General features: G+C 43.0%; 1 protein-coding gene across 1 annotated transcript; it reads left to right on the top strand.

Moving 5' to 3' along the window:
* Positions 1–3,907: 3,907 nt before the first annotated feature.
* Positions 3,908–6,120, top strand: LOC142877372 (E3 ubiquitin-protein ligase TRIM21-like). Its single transcript, XM_076011952.1, has 2 exons — positions 3,908–4,032; positions 4,235–6,120. The coding sequence occupies exon 2, from the start codon at positions 4,237–4,239 to the stop codon at positions 5,869–5,871; it is 1,635 nt and encodes a 544-aa protein (XP_075868067.1). The 5' UTR covers positions 3,908–4,032; positions 4,235–4,236; the 3' UTR covers positions 5,872–6,120.
* The last annotated feature ends 7,329 nt before the right edge of the window (positions 6,121–13,449 follow it).

The following is a 13,449-nucleotide window of genomic DNA, read 5'->3' on the forward strand; positions in this document are numbered from 1 at the left end:
CTAGGAACAACTTCAAATGGATTCAAAAGCTATCGGTTAGAAACAGCGCCACTTGGTATTTCATTACTGATAGCACATTTTGCTGCTGCAAGATAATGCCAATGCATTCATTATCTGCACACGTCTCGGTAAAAATCTCAAGTTGATGACGTCGGCATGTCCTGCCCAGTTTTTGTCACATATGCACACTGTTTTGATGCAAAAACAAACAAACAAACAAACAAAAACTGGCAGCAGTCAGAGGAACCGAGATAAAATAAAATACAAAACTGAACAATACAACAATGCTCTGTCTGCAACTGCAGGGGCATATTTGTTTTAACCCCTAAGCCAATCAGAAAACTGATTAGGAGAACAAAACAGCACATTTGTTGAAATGACTCCACAACAACAACAACAACAACAACAACAGTGTGGCATAGGCATGCGTGGATTTACAGTGCAGCAGAATTATGTCTGAAAATAACAGCCTAATGGTAAAAGGGTTAAAAATGGAACCATAACATATTGGTTCTGTTCTGGTTGCATTAGAAAATGTTGCACATGGGATATATAAAATCTGTCTATCTACTTTGTTTGATGAATTCATTGACTGACAAAATAAAAACACTAAAAATAATTTCGACAGTTCGCCTTTCACAAGTGATAGTTGTCACGATTTCACAGAAATCTTCAGCAATCATGTGGGAACACAGTTCGACCAAGGCTAATTAAAGCTGCCGTAGATATTCATGAGCCACTGTGTCAGAATTACTGGATATCCATGAAACACTTCACAGCTCTCACTTGCTTCACACATGTACAAGTACAAGTTGACCAACAGGTGTACATGTAGTTGGGCCACAGCAAAAAAAACAAACAAACAAAAAAAACCAAAGCAAAGTTCTGATTATTATTTTTTTTTAAATGCAATTAAAAATAAACAGCCATATTTTTGTCAGAGGGGACACTGCAAACTACTTTGGCCCTTTTGATTTAAAAAGTGATAAGAGAACCTAAAACAGCTACGCCCTTCCACTACTCCTTTCAAAGCAAGAAACAAAAGAGATAAAGAATGGTGCAGCAAGAGGAAGGTTGACAGGAGGGTAGATACAACTGTGAACGCTCCAAAGCAGCAAGACAGTGGCAACGTTTGCATGTGACTCAGAGCTGCCTAACGAGGCCCACGGCAGGGAGCTGAGGCCTTAACAGGGCCAGCAGCAATTATCAGCCACACCTGGGCCAATGAGTTACACCTGTGGTCACACACACACACACACACACACACACACACACACACAGACACACACACACACACACACACACACACACAGACACACAGACACACACACGGGAAGGAGGGAAAAACAAAAAATGGAGATAGTTAAAATATTGTTCTTATTTTAGCTTAGTTTTATGACAACATCCAGAACTACACAATCCACATGATTGTCACTGTCATTTTTTTTGTATTGATAATGCAATTTAGAGGCAGTTTATAGCATCCCTACGTCTTGGTGTAAATGTTGTCCGATGTATCTTGACCTCTTTAAACAGGAGGTGTTTAATTCCTACACAGCGAGGTCCGTGTCCTCTTGCACTTATAGTTGCTCTAATCTCTTATTCATGTGTTCAAGGTGAGCGGAGCAACTGCAAGTGAGGACTCAGCGGGCCAGAAAACGGGCAGGAGATGAACTGGTTAAAGGGAGCAGTGAGACAGAAGTGGGGGGGGAGAAGGAGGAGAAAAGACCAGACTTCCTTTTATTCTTCCATGATCCTATCAGCAGAACGTGCAAAACGAGAATAAAGGCCCGGGTCCTGGAACACAGCACTGACCCGGATCACAGGAAATCCCCATCTGATTCAAATGTCCTTTCAATCTTTTATGTGCGCAGCAACATGGAGGTGAGACGTTTCAATCTGACGGAGCATCCCATCGGATGTGACCCGACTCTTTTTCAGAAAAAGAACTCGGCTATGTGGAGCAAACGCTGCATCTGAGAGTCATCCAGAAACCTGAGCTGACTGATGCGCAGCAAAACTAACTGTCATCATGGCGGAGGTGCAGAGTCTTTTCCTGTTTGTGTCCTCAAACTGTCACTGCGAGGAGTTCAAGTGAACGGAGGCTCAATGAGAGTTTCGAGCTGAGGTGTTCCACAACAAGGGGACGTTACTCCTAGTGGCTCTTGGATCTTTGGGACACACGAGAAACACAAGAACCCCATCATCATGATGCTGAAAAAAATAACAGGAACAAATAATTGTGATATATGCATCAGACATGAAAATACTCTTGTATTACTACATTATTCTCTAGCCTTTTCCACCAGGCAGTTGGCAAAGGTGAAGCCACTTCTTGCACGACGGCACTTTGAGACAGCAATCCGTGCCTTCATCACATCTCGGCTGGATTACTGCAACGCACTTTATTATGGAGTCAGCCAGTCTTCCCTTGCACGTCTCCAGTTGGTCCAGAACGCGGCAGCTCGTCTTTCGACTGGAACGCGTAAGAGGGAGCCCATCACTCCCATTCTGGCCTCCCTCCACCGGCTGCCCGTGCATTTTAGAGTTAATTTCACCTTGCGTCTCTGAGCTGCTTCACACCTACGTTCCTGCTCGGTGCCTCAGGTCAGCTGACCAGCTGCTGCTGGAGGTACCGAGGTCTCAGCGGAAGCTCAGAGGAGATAGAGCTGTATTTGTTGCTGCTCCCTCTTTGCGGAACGACTCACCTCTCCACATTAGACAAGCCCCCTCACTGTCGATTTTTATAACCCGTCTAAAAACCCACTTTTATTCCTTGGCTTTTAACCCAGCATAAGACCGCATTTGTTTTTATTGCTTTTATTGTTTTATGTTATTATGTACAGCACTTTGTGTCAGCTGTGGGAAAGTATTTTCTAAATGAAAGTTGAGTTGGGTTGAGTCGACATTAAGGTCAGAAAAAATACCTTTGTGCTTTGTACCTTTGTACTCAAACTCGATATCGAGAAAGGTCCACAGCTTGTGTGGACAACAGGCCCCATGTAAATTCCTTTGATTGCACTTGAGGTGCAACTAAAACACTGTCACACACAAGATGATCATAAAATGATAACGATAAAAGTTGCAGCTGCCCCCATCCATAGCAATCCTATGTGTCAGGCGTCTGTGACCTGCCACACCCTGCATCACAAACAGGTGTGTTTTTCAGAACACCCCGGTTAAATCTTCATCTTGTATTGTCCAGTTGCCACACAAGATTCAGCTCATTTTGTCGTGGCTGTTTTTCTTGTGATCCCTTTCCTCAATGCAAAACATGATCAGCTCTCACGAGGGTGTGTTCAATGAAAATTTCAATATTTTTGGGAAAACAAAGCAAAAACGGTCCAGGTGTGAAGGCGCTGCAATTTGCCTCACTGACAGTTTTAGTCACACTGGATTATTTACAGCCTTTTGTTTGTTTGTCAGTCAGTTTATTGACACCCAGTCACAATATTTTTTTTTTATACCTAACCTGTGGAAACACAGGTTCCATTCAGTTCAATCTTGACCAAGATGTGCAGAAACTCGCACAAAACATAAACAGATTTCTCATTGTGTTCTTTACAGCCCTTTAATGACGCAAGGGAGCTGTATTGTGTCCGGAGTCTTGTTTTCGCAGAAGGGAGCAGTGGATATGCAGATGCAATCAAGCGTCCGCTCCATCCTGTGCATATAAAAGGCAAACACATGCAGACAAACTCATTTAGAGTTTAACATTTTCTGCCGTTTCATTGATTTTATTTCTTTTTCAGCATTATGCACAGAACAGAAGTCATCTCTCCAGCGCTAACACTGTGAATACATCATGAGGCAGCAGCACCTGGCCAAAGCGTGATCATTTGCAGTCCAGATCCAGGTGGGCCCCAAAACAGCACAACTCAAGTCTAAACTTGGGTTTCAGCAGTGAGTGATGCCAGTAGAGGGTTAACTTTTTTTTTGAGCAATCAGGAAGTGGGAGGGGATTTCCAGTCACTGTGTCTGCTCTTGAGAGTGAAACTAAAAGAGACAAGAAAAATATCAGCAACGCAGCAGGTAAGAGTTATGATTTTTTTTGTAGGCTCAGAGGAGTCTTTCCTAGTTTAACTGGCTTTTAGAACGACAATTGTTAAATACTAAGATAAAAAAATTACAAGATTTTAAACACAAGCAGTCAACAACAGCCATAAAACGCAGTGCTGACTCATGAAATTCAACTGGACTAACATGTATCATGGTATCGTCTTACATTCTGTAGACATGACTACATCAAGAAACCTCATGGCTGAGGAGAATCTGCAGTGCTCCATCTGCCTGGATGTGTTCAACAGGCCCGTGACGATCCCCTGTGGGCACAACTTTTGTTGTGACTGCATCACAAACTACTGGGATACCAGCAACACTTTATTCAAATGTCCGCTGTGTAAAGAAGAATTAGTCGAGAAACCGAAGCTTCGGGTCAACTCGGTGCTTGCCGAGATGGCCACAGACGTCAAGGCCCGCACTCAAGAAAAAGCAAGTTGCCACATGCCGCCTGATCAGGGCGGGGTGCTCTGTGATATCTGCACGGGTGCAAAGTGCACTGCTGTGAAGTCCTGCTTAGTGTGCGTGTTGTCCTACTGTCAGGTACATTTGGAGCGCCACGAGAGGATTCCAGCCTTACAGAGGCACAAGTTGATCCCTGCCGTTGAGCACCCCGAGTCCAGGTTGTGCAAAAGTCACAACGAACATTTGGAGCTGTATTGCAAGGCGTGCAAACTCTTCATGTGCAAATATTGCAAAGAAAGCGACAATAAGGCCCACGGGGTCGTGAAGGTGGAGGAGGAGGCTGAGAGAATCACAGTCGAGCTGGAAAAGCAAAAGAACGACCTGGATCACATGATCCAGAGACATCAGACGAAGATCGACCAGGTGCACGTGTCAGTGCAGGACAGCAAGGCCACAGCCATGAACGCGCTGACGTACAGCAGTAAAATGATGAGAGCCGTGGCGGACCTCATCAAGAAGAGCCAGGACGAGCTCGCTGAGGTGATCCAGGCCAAGCAGCAGAAAACAGAAGACCAGGCAGCGGGTTTTATCGGGGTGCTGGAGAATGAAATTGTGGAAATGAAGCAGAACTACTTGCAACTCAGCCAGATCTCAGTGAGCAAGGACCCCCATGTCTTCCTGGAGAACTTCTTGTCTTTTACCATCTGTCAGGTGCACGTCGAGGACCGGTCGGCTTTCAAGGTCAGCACGGATAATTTTACAATAGAGCCGACCCTAAACAATCTGGCAAAAAAGGTTAACATGGAAATAAGGATGTTGTGCGACCCTTACTTGAAAGTAATGCAGCAGCATGCCGTCGATGTGCACCTGGACCCGGACACGGCCAACCCTTTCCTCTTAGTCTCTAAGGACGGAAAGCAGGTGCGACACGAATGCAAGAAACAAATTGTCCTGTCCATACCGCAGAGGTTCGACCACGTGCTCAACGTCCTTGCAAAAGAGGGGTTCACGCATGGTAGGTTCTACTACGAGGTCCAAGTTAAAGGCAAGACCAGCTGGGATCTCGGAGTTGCGAGCCAGTCCATCAATAGGAAAGGCGACATCAGACTCAGCCCCAAGAACGGGTACTGGACCATTTGGCTGAGAAAAGGTAGCGAGCTCACCGCCAACGACGCCACCGCAACGACCCTCAGCTTGACAACGGTGCCTGAAAAGGTGGGAGTGTTTGTGGATTTTGAGAAGGAGAAGGGTCAGGTGTCCTTCTACGACGTGGACGCCAGGGCTTGCCTTTACCGTTTCACAGAGTGCAACTTTACCGGGCAGCTTCATCCGTTCTTCAGCCCATCTTCGAACGATGACGGTAAAAATCCTGGCCCCTTGATTATCACTCCTGTTAAATCCTTTTGACCTTTGTGGGTCGCAAAACCTCCCAAAAGCCTGTTTCTCCCTTCCTGTCTCAGAGTTAGACAGTATCATGTCATATTTGGACTGCCAGTAATTCATGACAATATCCATGTGAAAGATTGTGAAAGATTATTTTAACTAATTAAATACATTTGGGATGTATTGTTACTTGGGTTCATATTTAAATTGAAAAAAAAAAAAAAAAAAAAAAAATTAAAATGTTTCTGCTCAGGGCATTGTGGATGAAGGGTTCTCATCCACAATGACTGTTGGTTTGCTAAGATTCTGTTGATTTAAAACATGAATGTGCCATTCAGCACTCTTTAAAGGAAAACTAATTTGAAGAGTTGTCACAAAAACAATGTGTCTGCAAGTTTGTAAAAAATGATTCTGAAATGCCTTATCACAACATGTTTTTCAACAAAAAAAGAACAGCAATCATTTCTTCTCCTTCCTCTTGAACAGCTGAGGTGACAGTTACTTGAATGACTGACTCAACTGGTAGAACTGGAAATGTTTTTTTGTTTTTTTTTATCAGCGATTTCCCAGATGCGAACGTGAGACAAATGCCAAAGATCTGTGAAACATTCCAGCGAGCGACTGTCCCACAATGATCAATGATGAAAAAAATAAAGTGAATATTCACAGCAATTACAATCTCTAATTTGTCTGCTTAAAGTCATTCCAATGCCTGCTTTTTTTTTTTTTTTTTTACCAAAATAAAATGTGGTTTATGGTAGCCTGGCGGAGTTTGGTTTCCAGCACATTGAAAGTTCACCTGGTGTCAAGAATTCTGGGACCCTGTTGCTTAACTATGGGGAAACACACTCATTGTTTGTTCACTTTTAAACACAGTCAAGATTATTGTTCCGTTCTACCTCAATAAATAGAATTTTGCTGCAGTGTGTTTTGAATGGTGTCTAGGCTACTTGTGGCTGTGTGTTTCTGCAGGAACACACACGTCTCCATCCTGCAGCACGTGCGTCTAATGAAGTGCCAAATGTAATGAGATAAATCTATCCATTAGGGTCCCCTAACAAGGCTAAATCCACACGCTTGCTAATGAGTTGCCGCTCCATCGGTCATTCTCGGAGGAGCTGGAGGACACGACTAAAGCTGCAGGCGACCCCGAGCCAGACAACGCTGAGACCCCGCGAGCCACCGAGGTCACACGCTCACCAGCTGCTGAAGATCTTCATCTTTTAGCAACCAGGCCTCCGCCGGGGAGCGACTGCAGGTTCACAGTCGCCCAACACATGCCGCTGTTGCAGTCTGTGAGGGGAAGCGCTAATTGTCTGTAATCATTGATCTGCCATTAGTGGGCCATACTCATTGGCCTGAGGGAACAATGCTCGGCGAACTCTGCCGTGGCTATTATTAGCGCCGAGTGTATATGCTGCGCCGAACATTTGTTTCTCTGCGACACATCCAGTGCCGTTTCTACTGTACAGTGCCAAACAGCCTCTTTAAAAACAAGTTTCTCCCAGTGATGATCTAAATCACTTCTGTGCCTCAGTTCACCGATGTTAAGTACATTTGTCACATCCTGAAGCAATTGTGTAACCCTGGAATTGTAGAGTGGAGAGACTGATGCGTTCCTGTGGTGTGTGAATAATTCATAAAATGTGTGTGTCTGAGTATGTGGGGTGTGAGAAAAACATACATTGTCACATGTTTTAAACGTAAATACTCATTGATTTACTTTAAAGCAGGGCATGTATTGATAATGAAGTTGTACCAGGACCAGCTTGCCTGGATTTTGAAAGTCCCTGGAGACCATAATGACCAAGATCTAGACCAAAGAGTGGAGGCCAGTCTCCAGTACTACAACCACACAAAAATAAGACGTGTTCTGAGACATTGAATTCTGCTTTACTGACCAAAAGACCAAAAAAGGGGTTATTTACAGTAAAAGTTGAACAAGAGTGGACAGAGAGGATTCAGACACTAGTCACTTCTCTATCACACCAAACAGCAAACAAATTCTTCGTATCTGATTTCCTCTCAGGCTGAATTCATATGGCGGCACTGCCGAGAGTGACACCTTATTAAGAAACAAATCAAGGACAAATGATGTTGAGCTGTACAGCTCACCGTGCTTGTGGTAGTGCCACTCACTTGAAGACATGATTGGCAGATGCAGCGTGGCGGACTTGACGGCCCACAAGAAAATAAGAGAAGTCTGTGGGAGTTGTTTGGCAGATGGCCAGATGGCCAACTGTCAACGCTATCCTCCAAATATGAATGGGACCATGAATCCTAAGCAAAGAACAACATAATTGTGTACACACACACACACACACACATGTATAAATATATATATATATATGTATATATATATACATATATACATACACACTCACAAACATTTTTTCCATCCAACATCTTCTCAGTGATATGATTAATGCGCCCTTTTCTAAATAACATTTGTGTTGTTTATGCTTTGACAGATGGAGAGAAAAATAGCGAGTGAGGGAGTGGGCTCTGACTATACGTGTGAAAGAACAAGAGGGAAAAAAAACAAAAAACGAAACCCCAAAAAAACAACCCAAAGACATCGAGTGGCTCTTCCAGTGACAGATCACATTTATGCCCCCACTGGCTTTGATCGTAAGGCTTTCTGACAGCCTTTAATCTGACTAGACCAACCCTCTAACACACACACACACACACACACACACACTCACTCACTCACTCTCTCTCTCTCTCAACAAAAAGGACTTTATCTGCAGATTTTCTTTCCCACCTGCCTGTATGCAGCTTTTTTTTTTTCTCATTGCACTTTCTTTTTTTCTTTTTTAAAGGGTGAAATAAAGTGTGAAAGCCAAGCTAAACTAATCTGTTTTCCCCCCCCTGCTCATATTGTGGCGAGTCATACTGTGACCGGTCCTTTTGATTCTATCCCAGTCAAATGTCTTTATTTTTTCTTTTGTCTTGTTTTCACAGGTTTGATGTAGCCGTTGTATGCTGAAGTTTTAGAAGAATATGGGAAAAGAAAACACTTTTCAATTGGCCAATATGAGGAGTTTATATAGAAACAGTGATGCAAGACAGCCGCAGTGTTCGGGGGGGCGGGGGGTTGTTGAAGTTTTGAGTGCTTCACTTTTATTTATAAAGAAAAAAAGTGAACAAATACGCTCCAATAATAGCGACGGAGGGCTTGGCTGCGGATTATGCATCATCCGCCCCGTCTCTGTTGCCTCATTCAGGTGTTTGCGTGTCTGCCGTTGATAAAAATCCCTCTCCACTGTGCACAGTGTGTCCTCCTTTTTCTTCTTCTTCTTCTTCTGCTGCTGCAGATGAGATATTCGTCAGAACCCGACTGACTTTGAGATAACGCTCGCTTATTCATATGGATGACAATAATATCAGAAACGGACTGAATGGTGGAGGAAGATGTGGATGTCATACATTGACTCAACACACAAATAGAAATGCTGCTGAATGCATTTAAACTCACAGTGGTTTCTTTCCGCCCCCTGTGATTCTGTGACACTCTCAGGCTTTTCAGCCAACGGCGGAAAAACTTGAATTTTCTGTTATTTGCAAAAGACAAATCCCACAAAAGCAACGCTTTTCTGCCCTATTTTTTGTTGAAAAGCGGAAATACGGTAGCATGTGTCTCTTATTTGCTGCCTTTCCAGATGTTTTTCTGCAATCCAATTTAGAATAACACTCCTAAAATCAGCTTGTGCTATAAAAAGGATATAAATGATCACTGGTTTAAAATAAAAAAAAAATATTTTGTAACAATCAATCAATTTGGATTAGTGTGAAGAAGATGACATTTTTTAAGATAATAAAAATAAATTGTTCTCCTGTTCAGACTATTTCTCTCTCTCTATCTATCTATCTATAAAAGTGTTCTACAGAGCCACTGAGTCTCAAGGGGTTCCAGAGTAAATGCGAGTGTGCACTTGGCATGGCACCCTTTACAAACTAAGCAATAAGAAAGAGCTTAAGATCACAAAGATGAACTTTTTTCGCCAGCTATTTTTGAAGGAGGATACGTTTTCAAAAAGAAAAGCTTCTTGGCTGGGTTTAAAGGGAACAGATTCATAAGGGCACCACCATTGTTGGCGAAGGAGGATCATTACTTACTTTAAATAAGTAGAAAAACACCATGATGGAGAAGAAACAAGTGGTTCACGTTGCACCATCCTCCCAAGCGGACCACCGCATCCATCCTCTGCACAAGATAGATTATCTGCAGCAGCGCAGGCACGACGCTGATATTGTCTTTGACGGAGCAGCTTGCGACCGTCTGTGGACGAAGAAAAACGAGCCATTTAGCCGGACAGAGTGAAGATCCCCAGGCCACGTTCTGCTGGAGCCACCGAACGATGGCTTGGCCCTGCCCTGGCAGTCCTGACGCCGGTTCATTTAAAAGCCCCCGTGTTTCAGTGCCAGACTGAAGAGAGGAAGCAATTAGTGTCACCGACAGATGAGGACGAGGAGCAGCACTGTGTTGTCTAAAGGGGGAAGCCAGTGTCGAATACTCATCATGCAATTAATTAGACACCCTTCTTTTAAGAAGAAGAAAAATCCAGTCATCAACATTTCTCGTTTTGTATCCTTAGAACTTTAGAAAGAAAAATGGGTATCATTGACAGGTAGCCCTAAAATATTGGAACACTTTTAAAAGGGGCAATTTTGGTGACACAACTACAGTGGTATGAGCATGTTATTGCCCTTGCTAACATAGGCTAGCTAGCTCATTCTTCCACACTTCCAGTATAGCCTATTGTCGTTTTCCAAATGAGTGATTTAACATTTGCTATAGGCCAGTTACCAGTGCCTCACTGTAACTGTGTACATTTCAAGAGTTAAATTAAGAAATAACAGGACAGTTAAAAAAAAAAAAAAAAAAAAATCCCCCACATTTCAATTTAAAAAAGATCAAATATATTTCTAAAAATGGTTCTTTGACAGTCTGACTGAGTGGATCCAACTCCAACCTATTGTGTAAAAGGACCATCACACACACACGCACACGCACACACACACACACACACACACACACACACACACACAGGCTATGACTTATCTGATGCGACCATAGACTCAGGCCGTTATTGTTCGCCTGGCTGACCTATTTATTTTTCCTGTGTTCAGCGATCAAATGATCAGCAGCTTAGTTTTATCTTTATTTTGGATTTTCTCCTCACCACCTTTGAAAAAAATAAAAAGTGGTCAATTTCAAAGATTTAGCTGTCAACTTGAGGCGACCTCTTTGAAAGAGTGGCCCGGTAAAAATTGAGGTATTAATCACATGCGGTGGAAAGACACGTGACCCGTCGTTTTTTGGGGGGGATTTATTATCTTGCAGCCGAGAGCGCTGGGATTCCTGACTTCACGTATTTGCATGCTGGCTCCTTTGTTTCTGCAGTAATGAGTAGATTTGTGTGCCTCGTGTGCTGCATGCAACACAAAAAAAGGAACTTTAATACACAGCCTGCAGGCGTGTTTCTGTTTGTCCTCTTTGTTGATGGCATGTTAACTCTACTCTTTCCTCTTCAGCCGTTTTCATAATGTAATTAATGTGTATCAAGAGACACGGTACGTTATATCCCGAGATGTATTGTTTTATTTACTGTTTTGCTTTTTATAGTATGCGTTCCATGCATGGTGCAACTGTTGCAGTACTATAATGCAGTGTTGTAAGGTTGTATTTTATTTATTTTTTTCTTAATGTAGCTGTCAGGTTCATATGCTACTGGTCTTTGGAGAACAACAAAACACAAAAAACATTTTTATTAAGTGGAACAAGTGGAAAAAAGTGTTTTTTAAAAGAAAAAACAGACACAGATTATTTGTGCCGTGAGGTCACTACTCTGTATCTCTGTCTAGCATCCATTCAAATGCACAATAATAATGCAAAAGGTCAATAACACTGTGTGTACGATACAGTCCACGAAAGGTCAAGAGCCAAAGGACCAGATATGTTTTACTTTTTCCAACAGATAATTGAATGACAAATATTTCAATGTGTCTTTCAGTGTCAATTTGTAGTATTTCAAATTTTTATATTGCCTCCCTTGCCAAATGATGCTGTTGATTTTTTTCAAGACGATAAAAACAGGCAGATGTAAAGGAATGTCTTTGCTGCTGGAATTTAAATGTGTTTGCACTGATGTGTCTCATTTCATGCAAAATTTCACAACCTTGTTTGCAAAACAGTCTTTTAAAAAAGAAAATCTGATGTATACATTATCCATGATGCAGTTAAAAAAAAAAAAAAAGAAAGGTTGAGACCTGCTGAGTAAAGCAATTCAATTCATTAATCTGCAGCACTTCGAACAGCTCCTTTGCTGTGCGTAATGACTTAAACATCTGCTGCTCTCCACTTAGGCAGCAAATTGTTTTTCTATAGTCAGTGAAAAAACAGCGGCAATGAGGTTGTTGTTTTCTTAATCACCCAAACACTGAAACCGCTAGCTGTTCCAGCGGTAGGAAGATAGCAGACATCTCTGAGTTCCTCTCCACCGACCATAGAAACAAGTTAAGCATTTTCTTTTGCTATTTTTTTTGGGGGGCGGGGGGCAGATTAAACGGTTTCTGCTGCAGGAATGGACAAAGGTTGAATGAAACATCTAACTTTTAGCCCATCATCTGTAAAACCATTGTTGCTGGGACTGCTGCATTTCCCCAGATGCAGGCAGTGGCGCTGCAAAACCTTCATAATTTAATTCAGTCCCATTAGCGTGTTTTCAGGGGTTAACCCCTTGGGTTTAAAAATGTAATGATGCATATTCACTTACATCACCATGGTAACAAGTGCAGCGTGCCTGGTGCGTTCCTCGAAATTCAATTTGAGAAACAGACGAAAACAAAATAAAAAAATCAAATACACATAAAAAGACCTACAGATCACTTTGTTCTTGGCTTAAAGAGGCACACTATTGGAAGATGGGGTGCTCTTAGCTTTTTCTTGTTTTGGTAAAATAGATGTGCACATGCTTTTGGTCACTATTGGAACCAAACCAGTTGATAACGCTCATGCTAATACTGTGAAATCAGTTATCTGAGAGTGTTTCTAGACCTCCACTATTCTCTGTGAACACACTCCAACAAATTGTCTCTCTTGCCTCCTGGGTCTTATCAAATCCTGTCGATTTTACAAAATGCAAACGTTCCCCCATGTGGTGCACTGTTTGACTGTATCGTCTTTTCTTCATCCTGGGAAAAAAAAGATCTCTGCCTTTCTCCCCGTCCCTGGGAGGCCACAGTCTGACACGCATCAAACGCACCCACGCACACCCCTTCACAGTCAGCTCCGTCTCTCCCGAGGTGTCCTGAGGTGCCCATCAACACCCATCTGTCTGGGCTTTCTTTTCCCCGTCTGCCGCCGCACGGCAGGCCCGGCCCGGCATGAGATTGATCTGTCTGACGCTGGTAAACCTGCATTCAGAGAGTGAAATTCCTGCCACGGTTCTGCTGCATCCATTCATCAAGCCAGGTAGTCGCGTTTGATGAACAGTTGGGAGAAAACCAATGCGGCGCTTTTGCTCTGTGCGGCTGCGTTTACCCGCCCCTGGCTGTCTTGCGTCATGATCGTTGTCTAAAGGTCTGTTTGTCTGC

Source organism: Nelusetta ayraudi, unplaced genomic scaffold, assembly GCF_046127955.1.
Source record: "Nelusetta ayraudi isolate G7.1 ecotype Tasmania unplaced genomic scaffold, CSIRO-AGI_Nayr_v1 ptg000005l, whole genome shotgun sequence".
Classification (NCBI taxonomy): Eukaryota; Metazoa; Chordata; class Actinopteri; order Tetraodontiformes; family Monacanthidae; genus Nelusetta; species Nelusetta ayraudi.